We start from the raw sequence: 21,657 nt of genomic DNA on the forward strand, positions 1-21,657 counted from the left end.
ATAGCTTGAAAACATTTTAAAAAGCATCTACTGCACAGTCAGAAACATATTATAGGTATATCAGAATCTAAACTTGATCAGTTACTTTGATAATAAATGTGGTTTATGTATAAATTTTTACCTTCCTTTTATTTTAAAAAATTTTTACCTTATTAAAATAGCTCCTGGAAGTCACATATTATTTCTTCTTCAGTTTTAAAATCTGAAAGTAACATTTAAGTATTCAAAGTTGACTTTTGCTTTTTAACTGTTGGAGAGCAATAAAAATCTTCTCAAAACCTTAAATTGAAGGGCTGGAGAGATCGTTTCATGGATAGAGAGGGCGCTTGCCTTGTATGAGGTTGACTCCAGTTCATTCCTGTCATCCCATATGGTCCCCCAGGAAATGCCAGCAGTGATTCCTGAGTGCAGAGCCAGGAGTAAGACCTGAGTATTGCAGGGTGGCCCCAAAACAAACAACTAGGAAACTTTTAAGTTGAAATAGCTGGGGGGAAAGTTGTCATCATCCCAAACTCTTAACAGGCTAAGTAGTTTACAACTCACTAGCAAAAGAAAGCAAGAAAAAAGACCCAGAGCTGCCAGAATTTTCTTCCCATAGGTATTTCAGGTTCCTGTATATGAGCAGATTAGTTGGAGGTTACAAAATTGCTTGTGCTTTAGTAAGTGAAGATCAACTTATTCACAGGAGTATGAATGAGTTCAGTTGATTTTCTTTCAAAACTTGGGTAGCATGGCTTTGTGATTCTCATGTCTCCCAGGGCTTGGTCTGGCGTAGGGCAGGGCTGTGGAGAATCACTGACACAGGGGAACAGCTTCCTTGCACTCTCTACTTTCCATTTCTTTCATTGAGTCTTCTCAGTCCCAGTTGCAAGATTCAAATGAGGCATGCCACAACAGAAAACTCTCCAAGGTAAATCATAAAGAGTTCGGATATTTTATACAGTCAAATCCTAGCCAATCCAAGAACCCAAAACCACTGAAACGTTGTACGTGAAACCCATCATTTAAAGTAGATTTTCTTGAATAAAAAAGATAATTGCCATGTATTTTTTTTATGTATATATATATTAGAGAAAAACTTGTAAAAATTTAGTTTGGGTATAGTCGTAACCAAAATAAAAGAAGAAATTTAAAGTGTAGAAATTATATAGATGCTGTCTCACTAATAACACCGTAATTTATAAGACGATTTTTAAGCTCTTATGTAGTTCTGACACTGTAGTTACTTTTCAGACTTCTCTTCAAAACACACTGTGTGTAAGTATACTATTTCAGTGGTTCACTCAGGGACGCATTACAGGTGGGTTGCAGCTAATTTCTGACCAGGTTTCAGAAAGTTCTAAAATTCAATTCCTTAAGCATTCATTTTTTTCTCTGCTTTACAAAAAGTTCTTTGCTCTAAATTGCTCTCATTGCTTTAATTTAATTTAATTTAATTTTTTTTTGCGGGGGTTGGGGGTGAAGGGTGTCACATCCAGCAGTACTGAGATTACACTCCTGGCACTGCTCTTGGTACCCTGGAGTTTCATGTGTTCCCTCTCTTTTGAGCTATTTCCCCACAACGTTTTTCAGTTTCTTTGTTTTGCTTCTTTATCTGTTTCACAAATCTTCGTGCATGTGAACTGTTTTGGTTTTGTAGCACTTCTTATATAAAGTGTAGTAGCGTTGAAGAAAAATTAAAAGAATGATTAATTCAAAGTATGCTTAATTAGACTTGGTAGAGCGCTTGCCTCATACATATGGATCCCTCGTTTCGATCCCTGGCAGTGTTCTATATATGCAGATGGCATATATGATTTATAATTTCTTATATATATGTGATCTCTTACTACTATGTATTTTCTGTCAGTTGTCAGGCTTTTTGTTTTGGGGCCACCTCAGTGATGCTCAGGGATTACTCCTGGCTCTCTTTATTTAGGAATCACTCCTGGCGATGCTCAGGGGAATATATGGGATGCTGGGGATTAAACCCTGGTTGGTTGGCTGCAAGCAAAGCAAGCACCCTACCCACTATACTATCTCTTCGGCCCCCTCAGTTGTCAAACTCTCATAAACTGTAATCCTGCTGAACATATGCGTACATTCACAGGACTGCCACTGTATGTGTGAGAAGTGGTTCTTTCAAAACCTTGTAAGAAAGTTTACTTGCTGTTGACATAATAATGGTCTATGATTTCCCTGCAGTTTGACTTGGGGCTTTTATATTTACATTTTTCAGGTTGGGAGGTACTCCCAAGTTGTGCTCAGGAGACCTAGGGGCCATTCCTGGTAACTTGAATGGCTTGTACTGGGAGGCCAGCAGAACTGCACAGAGTGGGACTCGGGGGAAACTTGGCCTGTCAGTAATCAAAAGTCCTGTCTCTGGCTCCAGCCCAGTGAGCTCTCTCCTTAACCCTTTCTTTGCAATTTAAACTGTGGTCTGGTGCAGTGGTTGTTTGAGCTTGTGCACCCGTGTTTTGCCTTGCCTTTCCTGTCAAACCCAGCGGTACTCAGGGCTCACCTTGGTTCCACTCGGAGCACTCCCGGTGGTGTGGGGGGACTATGTGGTGCCAGAGAGCCTAACCCAGGTTGGCTGCGTCCAAGCGAATGCCTGATCTGCTGTACTCTCTCTCCGGCCCTACATTCCTGTTTTTGCTTTTATTTTAACTTTACATGGGAGAATAGTTTCTGTTTTGTCCTAGTATTTTATGTGAAAGAACTGCCACTGCCACTGTTTTCCCGTTGTTCATTGATTTCCTCGAGCAGGCCCAGTAACGTCTCCATTTTGAGGCTTGGTGTTACTGTGTTTGGCATATGGAATACGTCACGGGCAGCTTGCCAGGCTTTGCCGTGTGGGCGAGATACTCTCGGTAGCTTGCCCAGCTCTGCGAGAGGGGCGGAGGAATCGAACCCAGGTCAGCCGCACGCAAGGCAAATGCCCTACCTGCTGTGCTATGGTTCCAGCCCATGTGAAAGAAAGCAAGTTATTTTGTAGTATAACAAAACTATGGAATTAGTGAGGAGGGTGTACTATGTTACAGAGAAAGCAATGTAACAGAATAGGAGAAGTAGATTAATGCCACTGCTAAATGTTGTAGTCCTCTGGTGAATGAAGTGGAAAGATGGTAGATCAATAATAATTAAAGTGGCAGAATAAATCATGTAACTTTTAGCTTTAAAGAGTTGGGGATAGGGGCTGGAAAGATGGGGCAGCAGGCAGGGTGTTTGCCTTATTCTACTCAGCTGACCCAGGTTCAATCCTGGCACCCCGTCAGGGCCCCCCAACCTTGATCCCGAGTGCAGTGAGAGGATAAACCCAGAGCACCATCAGGTTTGGCCCAAAAAACATAGCCAAAAAATAAAAACGACATTGGAGATACAGATAGTAGTTGCCCATCAAATTGTCATGGATTGTCATAAGCCGAGGTCCCCAAAGATACAGTACTGAGCCCCATCTGGCGGCCCCTTTGTTAAGATTTTCATAGTAGCCACCCCTCCCTAGTCCTGTCTGTTCCCCTCCCCCCATGTTATTTTTGCTACATTTGCTATTTTAACCTGTCTGTTAAAAAATAATTACTATGTCAGTATGGCTGGCGGCTCATATAGGAAAAAATGCTGTCTCTTAATCAGAGGTGATTACAGTTTTTTCCTGTCTATAAATGTGCTTGTTGTGTAACGAGAATGCATTAGTCTCAGCCTGATGTACGAAATGAAAGGCAGCAAGAAGCAGCACCATTGTTATCACTCCAGGCGTGTCTAATGAATCGTGTTTCCATGTTCCCTCGGTCACACAGTGGAGTGCCCTCAGCTCGGGCTAAGCCTCCTGCAAAATGCTCTTGAAGATTATTGTAGCAAGAACCGAAATGTTGGGTGAGTGGGGGTGGGGAGAGAATGCCAAGGAGACAGCTGCATTTTGAATAGTTACAGCTGCAAGGATTACTCGCCGGAGTAGCAGTAACACACAACTGTTTGAGCTTTAGTGTAAAAGGCAATTTGGGGACTTGCCCTGTCAGAATTTTTGGGGGTGGGGGCGCGCGTGTGTGTGTCTGTGTGTGTGTCATGTGCACATGTGCATGTATGCAGGTCTGTCTAAATCAGATGGTTTCTGAGGGACGAGTGGAAAGACAGTTTAAGTTTTTCCATTGTTTATTGTACTAATAGTTACTTGATTTAAAAGTTAATTGTCTTTGAAAGAAGTTGATAAGTTTGTATTTAAATACAAATGTTCTAATTGAGCCACAGGTCTAGTTTTCTTTCTCAGAGTTTAATTATATCTTGTGATTTCCCTTTCAAGGCTGTTTTTCTAGTTCTGGAGAGACAGCCGCCCCAAGGGCTGGAGCACATGCTGGTGTGTGGCGGCCCAGGGTTCAATCCTGGCACCACGTGTTACCCAACGCACCTCCAGGGTAGCCCTGGTAGCCCTTGGCACTGTTGGATTTGAGCAGCTGAGTATTGCCAAGAGTGGTCCTGTGCCTCTGTGGTGCCCCCTCCCCTCCCAGTGCCCCCCCCCCCCCCATGGCTAGGAAAAAAAATGAGAAAAAAAAGAAATGTTTTATCTTGTCCTTTCTGAGAATATAGCTATTTAGTGAATAGTGATAGCCTGATAAAAACTTGTTTCAAATATCATGTATCTTAAGAGGTAATGATTTTTGAAAGAATGTAGAAAATACAGATAGGTATTTTAGTAAATATTATATCATTCCAGCAACCAAAGTAAGCTGATGACTGATCTTCCAGTCCTTTATTTGTACATGCATATTATAATACAGTCAAGAGAATTCTTAATAGCTGTACAGGGTAAAAGAGTAATTACTTAAAAAAGTGTTGAAAGGGAATAGCAAACAGGGCAAGTTTGATTCTTAGAAGTTGGTAACAGCCATTGTACAAGATTTTTTTTTTCTACTGTACACAGCTAGTAAAGAAACATAATTGCCTGTTGTCTGTAGCAGTTGGCTTTTGAAGGGCTTGAGCAGTTTATCTAAAAATTTAGTTTTACTGTTTCCACTTTGAAGCTTAGTGACTTAACATAGAATCTAGTGAGCCATTGAAATGCTCTTGGTTTGTTTTAACTGTTACAATGCTGTGTAGAGACCCTCATTAGAATTCTGCTTATCCTACAACTGACAGAACTCGTGGTTAGGAACACATTATACTGTTAAAATTTTTTGAATCACAACTTCTCTGACAAATAGGATCAATATTCAGAGTCATTCAGATTGTAAAAAGGATGAAACAAAATGGAGCATTTTAATGTATACCTTCTATCACTAATTTACATTTGATGAAGTGACATTGGGGAATTGAAAATCCATTTTCAACAGAAATTTGTTAAGTGATAACAAATATTCTGTACTCATGAGCAAAAGCTCAAAGCTTTAAGTGGATTGAATTTGATGTAAGTAATAAGCCCATGTAGTTATTAATGAGTTCAGATACATATTACAAGACACTTGATACCTATTACAAGACATACAACAGCTTAACTGTGATGAACAGTGTAGTCTGTAATTGGATTTTTTATGGGTATAATGTACTATTTTAGAGTTACTGTAGCATTATGCTTCTCTGTTGTCAATATTTTTTGTAAATCAAATTTTAGAAAACAAGACACTTTAAATCCTGTTTTTAAAGTACTTTGATTACAGTACATAAAAAATCGGTAAATTCTTTTTGGTCTTCTTAGAGCAGTTCTTATTGCCCTAAGTGCAGTGTTGATTTATTAATTTAGGAGAATTAAAAGAAGAACTATTGTACTTTACATAATTGTAATATAGGTGGGAAACAAAGGCAGGGCAGATTATAAACCCTGAGTTTAGAACTCCGCTATCGGTAGCAGATTGTGACTGAAATTTAACTGGGAGCTAATCTTGTTCCTATGCCTTGCTTTAATCTATTTGTATTTCTGGAGTTTGGAGCAAATTGCGAGTCAGTAATTTCAGCGGCTGAATAAGAGGAGCCTTTTCTGAAAGCACCCCTCCCCCGCCCAATGTTTGCAATGGCCAACGTGGTGACTGAACTCAATGTTCTGGATAATAGGTTTCATTAGTTTTGATGCCTGAGGTAAAAAAGCAGTAGGTGGGAGTAAGAAGTGTTTTTGATGTCTAGGCGTTCATTTCAGCTGTTGCTGCAATATGATACATTAAAAGGAAATATGTATCATAGCTCAGAGGAAATATGTATTCTTTGAAAGTAATTCTCCTTTTAAACTGTGAAAGGCGGGGTGACCTGAATTCTCAAAGCATGAGCTTGAATTTCTTAAAGGTTTTACAGTCTTTCTGCTCCTCCCCTCCCCTGTTCAATTCACCCTCCTTCCGTTTTTTTCCCCCTTCAAGTAAAGTATGTCAGCTTGATTTGGTGAATTGGAAGGGATATCTTTCCAGGCCCTCTGCCGGGAAACACAAAATCATTGAAGTATATGCTACTTTGATATTTCCCCATATTGACTTTTTCCTCTGAACCTTTTATATGGTTTGTCTTTCAAAGAAGCTTATTAATTCTGCAAGAAGCCATGTTTGCAAAGTTAAAAGAAGTTGTATTACAGTTTGTGAGGATATGAAATATTACTTGGATACTAGGGAGTAATTACTGATATTTAAATTTTCTTTCTGAAACACTGTCTATTCTGTTAAAAGAAAAATATTTATATAGCTTGTTTGCAGTTTAAATATTTGATTATGAGAATTACATGAAAACGTTGAATAGCAAGAATTTAAATGAATTCTGAATATAGTTTCTGCAATTTAAGTGAGATACAGAATAGTTTTCCTTTGTGAATAGGCAGTTGTGGTAGTACTAAAATCTATGTCAGTTTTAGCTGGTAGATAAATTAAGAGCAGGCGGGTATTTTAATTCTGAAATTTTTTGCTTTTGTTTTTACTAATTTATAGAACATGTATTTTGGTGCTTCCCCCCCCCCCCCCCAGACTGTGAGAATTTAAGGACTTTTTCCATTATATGCAGGTTTATTCATAATTATATACATATGTATGTAATAGGTCTTCATACTTTATATAGGGAATGAATACGTACTTAAGTTGAAATCTGAAATTGGGAAAGAATTTGAAACACTTGTTCGTCCTCTCTCCTTTCTCCTCCTCCTTGGTTCTGCTTTGGGCTGATTGTAGGGTTCTTTCAGCTGGGCCCAGCACCTGCAAGTTTTATTACAAACTTTTTGCTGTTTTATTTTTTCAGTCCATCTTGAAATGAAATAGAGAGTTAAATAGTAAATGCATTAATAATGCGATTTATATAGATTCAAGAAAGTTCTCTGACTGCCATCCAAAAAAGGACAGTTTTTGAAGAATCTCAATAGAGAGCAAATGAAGTGTTGATTAAGTTTTACCTTTGGAGGGAGAGTGTCAGTTTGTTAAAAAAGCTACAGTGTCATTTTCTCTCACTTTAATCATAGGATTTTTCAAATATGTTGTGGATACAATTTCAGGTTTGATGTTTGTGTGATTGACTTGCAGCTATGTAGAAAACACTGATTTAACTTGTGAATTGTGGAATCAAAGGAAAGAGTTAGTGCTAAGGGCAGGAAGGAGGGTGGTGGGTTAATTTGCCTTAACCTTATAGATAAATGTGGTACATATGTTAGAAACAGCATAAATGATAGCCAGTATTTGGGATTTAAATCTCATCTTTGCCACCAATCCTTTCATCTGGAGGATAAGGAGAATTTAGATTGAGACTGATGCCAATGGAATGTGAAAATATGTACATTATGTAGTACAAAGTCAACCTAGCACATGTTTACGAGTGTCTGAAATGTCCTATTCACTGTGGCTGTGAACTCCTTGGGGAGTTCCATTCATAGAAGAACTCATGTATTTACTGCTTACAAAATTAGATATAAAATACTTACAGTTTTCTTAGATAATAGATTCTAAGACTTAGTGATCTTGTTGTGTGTGTGACCTTGTAAAAGTTTTAAAAGGTTTTCTAAGTCTTAGTTTCCTTATTTATAAGATGGAGATTATAATAAATTATCAGTTTGCATTCCTGGTTGTAAATTAAGGAAAAGGAGATGTCCTGAATGTGCAGAGTTGGTTTAATGAGAAAATTTGAGCAGGCCCTGTGTACTAGATGCTGCAGTACCTCTGCTATTTTTAGTAACAGAAACTTGATATTGCAACTTCTATTTCTAGTGCTGTACTAAGATGTCTACTCCCTTTTGTGTCAGTAGATCCACATCAAGGTGTCATGCTGCGGGACTTCAGTTTCTGTGTGGGGTGATTGTCTTTGACCCAAGTGAAAACTCGTGAACGCCGAGAGACTCAGTAAATGCTACTGCCTCCTACTGACTCGGGGAGAGATCTTGCCCCTCAGACTTCCATACTGGCTTCCCATCCCCACCCCTCTCCGTTTATATGTAATGCTTGGTTCTCAGTTTAGCACAGAGAATTAAGCAACAGAAAATAAGAAAGATGGTTTTCTGAATAGGAAAACAATCTTAACTGTAGGTGATTTTATTGTCATTTTAAAATAAAGGACTTTTTGTTATGTTAATAGATGTCTGCAAAAATAATTCAATAGTTTTGCCTCACGGTGACTTTTATATTTCATATTAAAGTTTTGCGAGCATTTCTTGAGGCATAGTAGTACCAAGAACTATTGACCATTAAATATTGCCCAGTTATCAATTACTAGATTTCAAAATGTTGTTTTAAATTTAACTTGGTTTGGAATTTGAGAGCTGATAGCTTGTATTGTAATTGCATTTCTGGAAATTCTGAACATGAAGAAGATGTAAAAGTATGTTTCACAAGTACATCTGCTATAAAGTAAAAGGCCCTCCCGTTGATCGTCGATTTGCTCGAGCGGGCCCAGTAACGTCTCCATTGGAGACTTTGTTGTTACTGTGTCTGGCATATCGAATACTCTCGGTAGCTTGCCGGGCTCTCCGAGAGGGGCGGAGGAATCGAACTCGGGTCGGCCATGTTGGCCGCTTGTAAGGCGAACGCCCTACCCGCTGTGCTATCGCTCCAGCTTTACATCTGCTATAATAAACATTAAGGGTTGGCATATTAATCCATTATCCTTTACACAGTTATATAACCTTTTACCACAAAAAAATAACGTGAAACACTTCTGTCACCTCCTGTTTTCTTTAAAGGACCATGTCCCTTTGGACCTTACCCCTTCCAGTGCTCAGAATCCCTGGAAACCAGCCTTTGGCATCACACCCCCTTTGCCCATGCTAGAGTACAGTTCGGATGAATCGTGCAGCATGTGTCATTTTGAGTATGTGTTTTTTGACATACTTAGGTGACATTCACTTATGTGTTTGTGTATTTCTATAATTCCTTTTTGTTTCTGAGTAATATCCCTTAGTATATATTTTTTCGGGTTGGAGCGATAGCACAGCAGGTCGGGCATTTGTCTTGCACGCGGCCGACCTGGTAGACTCAGGTTCGATTCCTCCACCCCTCGGAGAGCCTGGCAAGCTACCCGTGATGTATTTGATATGCCAGACACAGTAACAAGGGTCACAATGGAGACGTTACTGGGCCTGCTTGAGCAAATCGATGAACAACGGGAGGACAGTGGCAGTGTTATATTTTTTCATGTTTTCCTTTTTCCAGTTGGGCGTTTTGGATGGTTTCTAGTGTTTGGCAATTATAGACAAAAACTCTTTAAAACTTGCTATAGATTTTCATGTGAACACAAGGATTTTTTTTCCCCCTCCCATTGTCATTTGTTTGTTTGGGGGCCACACCCATCAGTACTCAGGGTTTACTGGTGTCTCTGAGTCATTCCTAGAGGTATTTGGGGGACCATATTTGCTACTAGGCATTTGAATCAGGGTCTGCCATGTACAAGACACGCAGAGTAAACCCTGTATTATTCTCTCTCTGTGGCTCTAAATACAAGTTTGAATTCTACTTGGGTCGTGCACCCTTGAGGAATGTTGCTAGGCTCTATGGAAAACGTGTGCGCTTGTCGTGGTTCCCAGTGGTGCCGAGGGGCCCGTGCAGAATTGCGGATGGAGGCTGGCCTCCCAAGTACACAGCATGCAAGCTTCGAAAGCCCTCTCCTGGTTTGTTCATTCATTTATTTATTTACTTACTTATTTATTTTTATCACCAAAGTCAGCTTTCCAACATTTCCATGCCACTCTTGCATTTCCATTTGCAGTATATGACAGTGTGAGTCAATCTCTATGCTCAGTTGGCATATAATATTTTCAGTTTTACTTCTAGATCATTCCAATAGGTGATGTATAGTGGTGGTTTTAATTTGTATTTTCTTAATGACTAATGACGTTTTGAGCACCTTTTCATGCTTTTTATTTGCTATTCATATATTTTTATTGGTGAAATGTTTGTTCAAATCTTTTGTCCTTAAAATTTCTTTTTTTGGCACGGCATGTGGGGGCTTGTTCTTCAAGCCTGTGTTCTCCCCTTGCTTGCTTGTCTCTCGGTCTCTCTGGTTGTATTTTTCCACTCTGGAGAAGCCCGTGTTCTCTCTTGAACATGTATTTTCTCTCTTTTTCTCTCCTCTCACATGTTTTCTAAGCAAGTTTCAGTCAGTAAAAACTATCTTCCTTCACACAACTTTTTTCTATGTGTTGGCTTTTGAGTTTTGTGTTTCGACCTTCCCTCTCCCCGTTGATTTTGTGTTGACTAGATTGCACGCCTGCTGGGTTTGGCTGTGCGACTCACTAGAAGCCGCATGAGTCATGTGAGTGTTTGCACACTCAGTAGTGGTTCTCTCCAGGGCTCACACTCCAGGGGTACTTGTGCACATTCCAGTTGGAATGGTCGCGGGCGGGGGTGGGGCCGGAGGTTCTGGGCTCACGTTTGGTGATGGTCTGGGCTGTGGGCCTCCTAGTGCTTCCCCTTGTATCCATCCTTCAAGGCACTTAGAGACATTTGGCGGTGGCCAGGCTGGGTGCAGCCTCACTGCAGAGTAGCCGGGCCCTAATGGCACATTACACAGATCCTGGCTCCTGAGTCCATAGTGTGCGCTCGCTCTCTCTCTCTCTCTCTCTCTCTCTCTCTCTCTCTCTCTCTCTCTCACATGCGCGCGTGTGCACACACTCACATCAGTTTTATCATATAAAAAAATCCTATGTTTAAAGCTCATAAATGTAAACACACCGTTTTGAATTTATGTGTTTAGAAAGTATAAGGATGCATTTTAAGATGTATTGGTACGATTGGTATTGTATAGGAATAATGCATTGTGGATTTTATGTGTTTTATTTCTCTGTCAAAATGTTCTCATTGTATGCCTTTGTCAAAATCACAAGTGAAAAGGAGAGGGAAGTTTCTTCTGCAAATGCCTTTTCTGTCTTTCCGCATTTTTTGTTATCTTAAATTGAACTAATAAAATTTAGTTCAAAGGCAATACAGTATTTCAGACTCAAATTTCAATAAAGCTATGAGTTCAGAAATAAGTCAGTGTTATATATTAAAGTTTACTTTCCTGACATGTGTCCTAAAGTTATTTCCTTAAAATTCTTCAAAAAATTGAAAGATGAGGCCAGAGACAGGACAGTAGGTAAAGGACTTGCCACGAACATGGTTCACCCAAGTTTGACCCTTGGCACTACATATGGTCACCCAAGCCCCACCTGGATGATCCCTAATAGGCTCAGAGTGGCAGTAAGAACAGCACTGCCAGGTGTGACCAGTCCTCTCCCTCCCCCCCAGCCCCCCCACAAAGAAAAGCAAAGAAGAAAGGTATTTGCATAATTTTGACAGTTTTTTCTTTTTTTGATTTGCTTTCTGATAATGTGCACAATACTTATTTTTGCCCTTCTCTTTACCTTTTAATAGAATGTCAACAAAATTAGTTTTATGACATTATTAAGTTTGAAAATTTAATTTGAGAATTTCAGTCAGTAGGTATTAAACTTTGTTAAAGCAGGTTGGAAAGAACTTTATGAGTGGTGTGATTGTATCTTACCTAGATTTCAAAAATTAAAAAGTCCAATTACATCATATCTTTCCTTACTAAGCTTAAAACTTTGAGTAAATATTTTACTTCTTTCTTTGTTTCAGTGTTAGGTTAGTTATTTAATTAAAGCTGCCCATTACATTTGCTTTAGAAAAATGTTTTGCAAATTTCAGTTGAATTTAATGTCCTGCTTTACTAGTTCATAATTTGATTATGTGTGGTTTTTGTGTTTTTGTTGTTTCAGTTGTAGAAGAAGGACTCTGGGAAAATGGTCTTTCCTATGAATGTAGGACGCTGCTCTTCAAAGCAATCCACAATCTATTAGAAAGGTAAGAGAAAGAAGAGCATGGGGTGGTTTTGAGGGTACCCAGGTGTATTGTTAAATACTCAGGTATCTAGAATTACCAGGAAGTTTCACATAAGGTTTTTAAAAATAAACCTATGTAAATATAACTTTTTCCTATTGATATAATTTATACTTAGGAAAGTTTTGGGAATAGAAGAGAGAACTTCTATGTTAACAGATTTTTAATTTTCCAGTTTAGTTTACTTTTTCTTTTTTTTTTTTTTGGAGTGGGGGGTATTGTGGGTCATACTTGGTGATGCTTGGGCTTACTCCTGGCTTTATACTTATGGATCACTGCTGGTGCTGCTCTGGGGACCATGAATACTTCTGGGTTCAAACTGGGGTTTGCTGCATATGTGGCAAGCACTGTACTCCGGTACTGTCTCTGCAGTCTCTAGTCTCTATTTTCAGTTATGGGATAGCTTTTCCCGTTAGCTGCCCTCCTTGGGTGTCTGTATTTTTATTGAGCCGCTTGAGAATAATATACATATTTGCTTGATACTCTTTTTAAATCTCTAAGCATTCAAGTTTACATTTCTTAAAGATGAGATTCTCTCATATAAATAAATACAGCACAGTTATAAAACTTAGAAAAGATCTTTTATAAAGATCATTATTTAATCTTTGATTCAATTAAGATATTATCAGTTATTCCAAGTATATTCTTTATAGCAGTTATTTTTAGCCTTTTTTGTTTTTTTTTAAATCCTTGTGGACCAGCACTAGGTAAGCCTTATGGCTTAACACCATCTTCGCTTGGTAGATAGCCTGTACTCTTCTTCCATTCTAATCCATGGTCATGCATCACAGTTAATTTTGCATGTCTTTAAAACTCGAACATTTTTGTATCCCTTCTCTTTCTTTTCATTGACTTGAGAAGATTAGGCCAGATATTTATTTCTCAATTTCAAACAGTTTCTTCATGATTCAACTCAAGATTATGCCTCATTTTAGTAGTAATAGAAATAGTAATTACCATAGAAATAGTCTTGTGCTTTCTTATTTTATCATAGTAGGAGCTCTCTGAGACCATTCCCCGCTGTTAACGGTAGTAACGCGCCAGTGCCCCGTGGGTGCTGCTCTTTTCAGCTTTCTGCACTGTCAGTTGTTAAGTACTTCCGTCACATCTTTGTTAATTCTCGCTTTGTGATTAATTTGTGCTCAGATATGTTGAGATTATGTGATTGTTCTTTTTCAAGTTTTACTTGTTTTAGGGTTGGAGCGATAGCACAGTGGGTAGGGTGTTTGCCTTGCATGTGACTGACGTGTTTGACACTGTTGGATTCCTCCATCCCTCTCAGAGAACCCAGCCAGCTACCTAGAGTATCCTGCCGGCACGGCACAGCCTGGCAAGCTCCCTGTGGCGTATTTGATATGACAAAAACAGTAACAGCAAGGCTCCCAGTGGAGATGTTACTGGTGCCCGCTCGAGCAAATTGACGAACAAAGGGAGGACAGTGTACAGTGCTACTTACTTTAGCCTTGTTGTGATTCTGTTTTTGCAGGGAGGTTGGTTGGGCGTGGTAGGGGGTGTGATATGGCTCAGGGCTTACTCCTGGTTCTGCTCTCAGGGATCGCTGCTCTAGGGGTTCGGGGAGCGCTACCAGTTCATCTACTTTTTTAAATTGGCACTTTACGATTTTGTTCCCCCTCCCCCCAGCACAAAATTTCATTTCATGTTCTGGATGGTTTTAAGGGGAGAAGTACATGAGAAGGCATGGGTTAGTTTAGGGCTTGTATGGCGCTGGGAGGTTGCTCAGCAGCAAAGAAGTTCCTGGCTTGTAGGTGCGAGGCTAGAAACTCTATCCCAGGAGTCCCTCCTAGCCCAGCTCAGTCCTGGCGACTCTCCTGGGATGATCCGTAGCACTCTAACAGAGGGTGCTCTCCTGTGTACCCTAGCCAGGTGTGTGCAAGTAGGGAGACGAGGGTTTGAGACACCCTCAGGCTGTGTGGGCAGCCCACTCAGGAGCGTCAGTGGCAAGCACTAGGACTGAGGTGTCAGTACCACAGTCAAGCACTCCAGCCACCCCAGCCCTGCCACACCGGAAACTACCAAGGGAAGAGGAGGAGACACAGAGCCCGTGTGGCTCACGCTGTTCACTCTTCTCCCTGTCATGCCTTAAGTACTTCGAGGTGAGTCAAGCTGCAAAGGCTGTTGCAGCATCATGTGTCCATTCGGGATGTAGTCTAGCAGTAAACGCGCTCCGCAGTCTTAGGTTCCTGTGCTCAGGCTGCAGTTGATTAGGGGTCGTTTTCGAAGGATGTTTTAAGATTTGGCTGTTTAAGATTTTGGAGCGGACCTAGACCTCACGTGTTACTGAGGTAATGTACTTTTAGAAACATTGATTTTGACGAGTGGCCTTTTTTTCTCTGAGTGTTTGCAGCTCGGGACCATGTCTGATGGTGCCTGGACACTGAGGTTTCTGGCGTCCAACCTGAGCCTCTGACGTGCATGGTCCCAGCCTCTTGAGCTGTCGTTTTGGCCAGAGGTTTAAATACCTTTCAATATTTCCAGTAGTTGGTAATTTTCTTTCAGTGCTGAACAAAATAAAACTCAAAGTCCTTTTGAGAAAATGTGTAATATTGTTGCTCTGCAGTCCTGCGCTTTAATAAAGCTCTCATATCCGTATAGTAAGTGGTGCACCTTTAAGCACAACACTTTTCGTAAAATTGTAAATGTAGATGGAATATGGTCCATAGTTTTAAAAATTGCAGTGTGCTTTTTTTATACCATGATTTTCTTTTAAAGAAGAAATAATAGTGAATTTGTTATATTCTTTTATTTCTTAGTTAAGTGAGAAAGTTTACAAGTAGAAAAACTGAGAAGGAAGAGGAATATAAATGATTCTTTTGTTCTTAACCTGTGCATTGAGAATTTGTGATAAAACTGAATTCCAGGTTGAGTTGAATTATTATTTTCTGGGAAAATTAAATGTGACATGTAATGTGTCATGGTTTTTGAAATTGTTTGAAAAAGTTATGGCTAGACCTAGTTTTTATCTCAGGGTCTGTCATGTGGGAGTTATCCTAAGCTCAGTAAGCCATAGTAACACCCTTTAATTACATACGAAATAATTTGCACCTAGAGTTTTTCTCAATTGATATATGATGTGTACCATATAATGGCTGACATTCTGCTAATGTTTAATATCAATTAATTTGTTGCTGCATAAATAATTTCCATGTTTCAATTTGAATCCTTTTGATAAGTTTATTTTGAAACAGATAGTGACACTTTGAGAAAACAGATATTCTGTTCCCTTCCTAATGTTTTTGTTGTTTTGGGGCCACACTTGGTGTTGCTCAGGGCTGACTCCTGGCTGTGTGCTCAGGGATCACTCTTGCTGGACCCTGGGAACCATATGGGGTACTGGAGATTGAACTTGGGTTGGCTGCATGCAAGGCAAATGCCCTACTCACTGTACTATTGCTTCAGATCTTGTTCTTCAAACTATAAGCAACTATGTTCTTCCCTCAGTGAAAATTGTCCCACTGACAAAGAGAGAAGCATTTTTTTTTTTATTGTTCAAAATTTTGTTTTATTTTATTGAATCACCATGAGCTAGTTACAAGCTTTCATGTTTGGGTTACAATCACACAGTGATCAAACACCCATCGTTCCACCAGTTCACATTCCCCACCACCAATATCCCCGGTATACCCCCCCTTTCCCGCCCTCCCGCTGCCTCCATGGCAGACATGATTCCCCATAATCTCTCTCTACTTTTGGGCATTATGGTTTGCAATACAGACCCTGAGAGGTTTCATGTTTGGTCCTTTATCTACTTTCTGCACACATCTCCCATCCAGACCGGTTCCTCCAGCCATCTTTTTCTTAGCGATCCCTTCTCTATTCCAGCTGCCTTCTCCCCTTTGCTCATGAGGCAGGCTTCCAGCTATGGAGCAATCTATCTGTCCCATGTATCTACTATCCTTAGGTGTCAGCCTCTTGTTATATTGTTTTATACTCCACAAATTAGTGCGGTCCTTCTATGTCTGTCCCTCTCTTTTTGACTCATTTCACTTAGCATGATTCTCTCCATGTCTATCCATTTATAAGCAAAGTTTATGACAGCTGCATGGTATTCCATTGTGTAGATGTACCAAAGATTTGTTAACCAGTCATCTGTTCTAGGCCACTTGGATTGTTTCCAGATTTTGGCTATTGTGAACAGTACTGCAATGAACATATAGGTACAGATGTCATTTCTACTGTGCTATTTTGCATCCTCGGGATATATTCCCAGAAGTGGGGTCATATAGAAGCTCAATTTCTAGTTTATGAAGGACTGTCCATATTGTTTTCCAGAAAGGCTGAACTAGTGGGCATTCCCACCAACAGCGAAAGAGTATCCCTTTTTTCCCACATCCACACCAGCACTGGTTGCTTTTGAAAAGAGAGAAGCATTTTCAATGGCTGTTTGTAGCTCACTTAATTTTGTTGTCATTAAGAGTGAATTGGTTAATACACGGTTGCTCTTTTGTAAGTCCTGTTGCTTAGACCCTTTGATGTGACTTATTTATTTACAATCTAAATTTTTTAAAAAATATTTTACTGTCTTATTCCTGGCAATTTTTTATATCTATTTAGGTAAGAAAATCTTAGTGTCCTCTGGCAGATACTTTATGTTTCTAGCATAAAAGCCAGAATTGAGGTTACTGAAATAGGTTATTAAGGGATGGGTCACTTGATAGGTGTCACCCCCACCCGCTGCCACACACACATTAGCAAATTTGTACAGTGATTTATTGTTTCTGATTCTAATTTATTTCGTATTTTTGTTTTGAGGCCACACTTGCCAGTTCTTTAGGCTACTCCTGGCACAGTACTTGGGAGTCTCTCCCAGTGGTGTTGTTGGGACCGTGTGGTGCCAGGGATTGAACCCAGGCATCCGTCATGCAAAACATATGCACTGGCCCTTTGAACTCTCTCCCTGGCCCCGATCTTACTATTTGTAAACATATGGAGTTGTTTAAGTAAAAGGCAAGTTCTTTAACTCCCTTGAAAAGCTCCCACAGTCAAGCAGAATGCATACCAATGCATCTTCTTTCCAAAAGACTTCTGTTTCTGTGAGCTTTTGGCTCCTGGTGGAGAGTAGTGCGCAGGGGATCCACAGACAGCTGCTGAAGTCCAGAAGTGGTCTGGGTCATTCCTGCATCCCACTTCATTGCCACGGCATTTATTTCTAAGCATAAAAAGTCAAATAGATGGCAAAGTCTTCTCCATTTCAGGGCCGTTTCAAAGTCACGTGGCCAACAGGAACTCTACGCATAGGGATAGAGAACGTAGTTTACTCTACCTCCGTAGTGATGTCTGCCCGCCTTCAAGCACTCAATCCTCCTGACTGCCCACTCTAGCACTGTCCCGTTGTTCATCGATTTGCTCGGGTGGGCACCAGTAACATCTCCATTGTAAGACTTTGTTGTTACTGTTTTTAGCATATCGAATATGCCACTGGGAGCTTGCCAGGCTCTGCCATGCTGGCAGGATACTCTTGGTAGCTTGCCGTCCTCTCTGAGAGGGACGGAGGAATCGAACCCGGGTATGCCTCGTGCAAGGCAAACTCCCTACCTGCTGTGCTATCGCTCCTGACAAGTATGGTTATATTACTGACACAGTCAGCCATGTTTCAGAAACACAATCATGGGTGTATTTATACAAGACCATAAAATCTTTCAGCCACGTTGACTTCTTCTGAAATTTCCTTCACTTAAGATCTCTCAAAGAGAACTTTAGTATCAGAGTTTAGGCCATCTGACGTTCACAGTTTGAGAGGGAGCATTCAGGGTTATTTTTCATCACTTCTGATAATGTTCACATCCTGTTTCCTTCATGATTGGTTTTTCCTTTTTGGCAAGAATGCCCAGAGTGGTAAAATACCACTGGAATCTGTGCTATTTTGACCTGGCTCCCCAGAGACCCTCCCATTTCATTCCTCCCTCGCTCTTCTTTTACTAAGTTGTACTGGTTGAGATTGTTCTTCACTGTTAAGTTTATATGGAATTAGTTTTGTGTTTATCATGAGTTTTTCAAAGAATACACTTTGTATTTTAAGTTTAACTTATACTCGTAAGGGATGAGTATTTTCATGATGAACACATTGTAGAAAACAAAAATCTGCAATTGGGGCTGGAGCATCACTGGGAGAACATTTATTTGCCTTATATATGGCTGACCCGGGTTTAGTCCCTGGCACCTCATTTGGTCCCCTAAGCACCACCAGTAGTAACTCCTGAGTACAGAGCCTGGAGTAACTCCTGAGCATTACTGGGTGTGACCCAAAAAGCTTTTTTAAAAAAAAAATCTACACTAGTCTTTCAGTAGTGTCTTCATTTAGCAGCTTACTGTTAGAGATTAAATGGCTGTTGTTGGGCCGGAGCGATAGTACAGCGGGTAGGGTGTTTTTGCCTTGCACGCGGCCGATCTGGGTTTGATTCCCAGCATTCCATATGGTCTCCCCCAGCACCGCCAGGAGTAATTCCTGAATGCAGAGTAAGGAGTAACCCCTGAGCATCGCTGGGTGTGACCCAAAAAGGAAAAAAAAAAGAAAGAAAGAAAAGTGGCTGTTGTTCTCTTATTGTAATGGTGTTAGTCATCACCATATTTTCTCACCTGTTGAAATGAAGTATAACATTGGGTTGTAAAGCTTTTTATAGAACCGGAAGATTTTTTTTTTATCTTTATTTATTTATTTATTTATTTATTTTTTATTTTTAGTGAAACACCATGAGGTACAGTTGTAGATTACAATTTTTTGTGCTTGGGTTTCGATTATACAATGATCAAATACCCATCCCTCCACCAGTGCCCATTTTCCACCACCATGGATAATATCCCTCCCACCCCCATCCCTCCCATCTCACCCTACCTCTGTGGCAGGGCAATCCCTTGTGTTCTCTCTCTCCTTTTGAGTAGAACCGGAAGATTTTTATACTTCATAATGCCCCGAGATTTTATTATTGTCTCAATTATTTGCAGCACATATGGGACTTAGAAAATTTTGCTTTTGTAACTGTAGGGATACTTAAAATGTTAAGCATAATGCTATCAGGTTTCCTTTATGCGTGGTAGTATAGTTTAATTTTTATTAAGTTCTTTGAATAGACACATAAGCTGATTTTGATGAAAAGGAATTTTTTCCCCCATCACAAATGCATAGCCATTGCTCTGCACACAGTGGGCAACTACATCAGCCCTTGGAAGCTGCCATGCTCTCTTCAGTCCGTGCTTACTTAGGGAGACTTTAATCTGTGGCACTGGACACGTGTAAATCATGATGACTCTTCAGAGGAGTCCTCTGTCACTGCTCTCATAGTGGACTGTCAGAATTGTTACCCTATAGTAGTTTAAAACACAGGTAGTTTAGAATTGCGTTTGACCCAGATCCTCTTAGATTGCTAGGAATTGTTGTTCAGAGTGAAGATAATCATTTGGAAAAGTACAGTATAGATAGCATGGAGAAAATCAGAATAATAATTATGATAACAGGAAGGTTATATTTGTAAATTTCTGGCTTTCAGTGTGCCGTGGTCTTTTGATATGCTTGCCAGAGGGCAATTGAATGGTATCCTTGGACATGGTGGTTCAGGAATTTCAAAGTAATAGATTTTCTCACTAGAGCAGAGTGGTGGGTACTACCCTTGTTGAACTAACGGTGATAGAGCGTAGACTCTTCAGGTATGACGTGATAGCAGCTGTGGGAAATGCGTGCTGAAGAAAGTCCCATTTTACTGAGCTGTCATAGTGGCAGTTCTCTAGAGGAGGAGGTAAAATCAGTCTTTTGGGCCAAGGGGCATACACTCTAAAGGGAGACAGGACACACGGATAGGAAACCTGCGTCTAGGTGAAAATGTAGAGTGAGACTCGAATTCTCTTAGGCTGACCTGTTACCTGTTCGTAGTTTTGGGACAGGAAAAGAATTAGGTGTAAAGTTTCTTAAACACTTAATATCTCCGTGACTGGAGAATGGACTTAAACAGTCAAAATTTAAAACTGAAGAGAAGATGTTCTCTTTGGATTTCACTGGAGTGAATGTTTCAGTGAGGCGGGGCCAACACAGCGCCTTCCCAGGGTTGCAGAGGGTCCTGTCAGCCCTCTCTGACCTCTTGCCCACTGAGTTTCCCTTCTGTTGGCTCTCTCGTCTCATGCCATGGCCTCTCATCTACCTGAGTCCCACCTGTGCTTCCTCTGGGATTTATTAGAGAGCCCAGGGGGCCCCCTGGCTCCCAGTAAGCAATGATGTTTGAGAGGATGGCCTTGTCTGACCAGAGGACAACCTAGAAGCATCCAGCATGACCAGACTGGAAGGGATGGATCTGCGTTCATCCCTAAACTTTGTTGAGATGCTTTCCAGGAGGGAGACTTATTGAGTGTGCATTTGAGAGGAAGACTTAGGCTGTTGAGGGTGACCTGGCGTGAAACACCGTGAAGTTTAGTTGGCTCAGCTCTTTAATGCCATGCCAACACTAAGATCACGCGCGCGCGCACACACACACACACACACTCACCATTTTTATTGCGGGCTTGGGATTTACAGTGCTGTGGTCATAGTCCTTGTGTAGCGCCCTTCCAGCACCCAACACAGCCTGCTCGTCTTTAGCTACTGGTGTCCCCAGGCCTCTGCCAGTCCTCCCGGCCCACCCCATCCTTGTACTGTTTAATCTCTAAAAACTGTCACTGCATTGAGGGGACTTGAAGGAACAGGCAAAGCCACTGGTGACTCCTTTCTGTCCCTCCCAATATTCTCATTTTGGAAATGCATGATTTGAGGGATTTGGCTGTGGCTGCTGCTATTCCATGGATTGTCTTACATTCCCTCTGCATTGAGGTGAGAGGGGAAGGTCGGCCAACTTCAGGGTCAGGCTTCTGGTGCAGTTCATTATTCAGAGAATGAGGCACGACATGGAAACATTTGTGTACACACGAATACGTACACATTATCTGATTTCATTTATTTTTAAAAAGTCATTTGAAGGGGGTATGGTGCCGCCTAGCAGGTCAATCTGTACCTGTGAGGCGAGTGCATCAGCAGCCTCATGCGCCTTCAGACTTCCAGATACCCCAAAATTGCTGCTGTGCCTTTGGCCAGACCCCAAAAAACTTGGGGCAAAGTTTACCAAGAAAGTAAACGGCCAAAAGTTAGGTATGTGGGAGACACACCCACAAACCACCTCCACCCCAGCTATATAATTGGAGGCATGACCTCTCTGGTTCCTGATCAAGCTGCTTAATGGCCATGATCCCAGAGACTCAGAAACAAATCTCGAAACCCAGCGGCTTTTGGCAGAAATGCATCCTGACCGCATACAAGGTGGCTGCCGCCTCAGAGCTTATTGGAAAGCCAGATATGACTGGCGGTGACAGGGCAACTGCAGTCTTATGGGAAGTGGGGCAGTACCGGCCATCCTTCATACCCTGCGAGATCACA

The 21,657-nt window shown here is 40.8% G+C and overlaps 1 protein-coding gene across 2 annotated transcripts in view; it reads left to right on the forward strand.

Annotated features, from left to right (window-relative positions):
* Nucleotides 1-21,657, forward strand: part of MED13L (mediator complex subunit 13L) — a 288,194-nt gene that overhangs the window by 133,695 nt on the left and 132,842 nt on the right. For both annotated transcript variants that reach the window (XM_056131013.1, XM_056131014.1), the window contains exon 3: nucleotides 12,128-12,212. In XM_056131013.1, coding sequence (XP_055986988.1) covers nucleotides 12,128-12,212 — 85 coding nt within the window. The remainder of the gene's footprint in view (nucleotides 1-12,127; nucleotides 12,213-21,657) is intronic.

Source organism: Sorex fumeus, unplaced genomic scaffold, assembly GCF_029834395.1.
Source record: "Sorex fumeus unplaced genomic scaffold, SorFum_2.1 ptg000083l, whole genome shotgun sequence".
Classification (NCBI taxonomy): Eukaryota; Metazoa; Chordata; class Mammalia; order Eulipotyphla; family Soricidae; genus Sorex; species Sorex fumeus.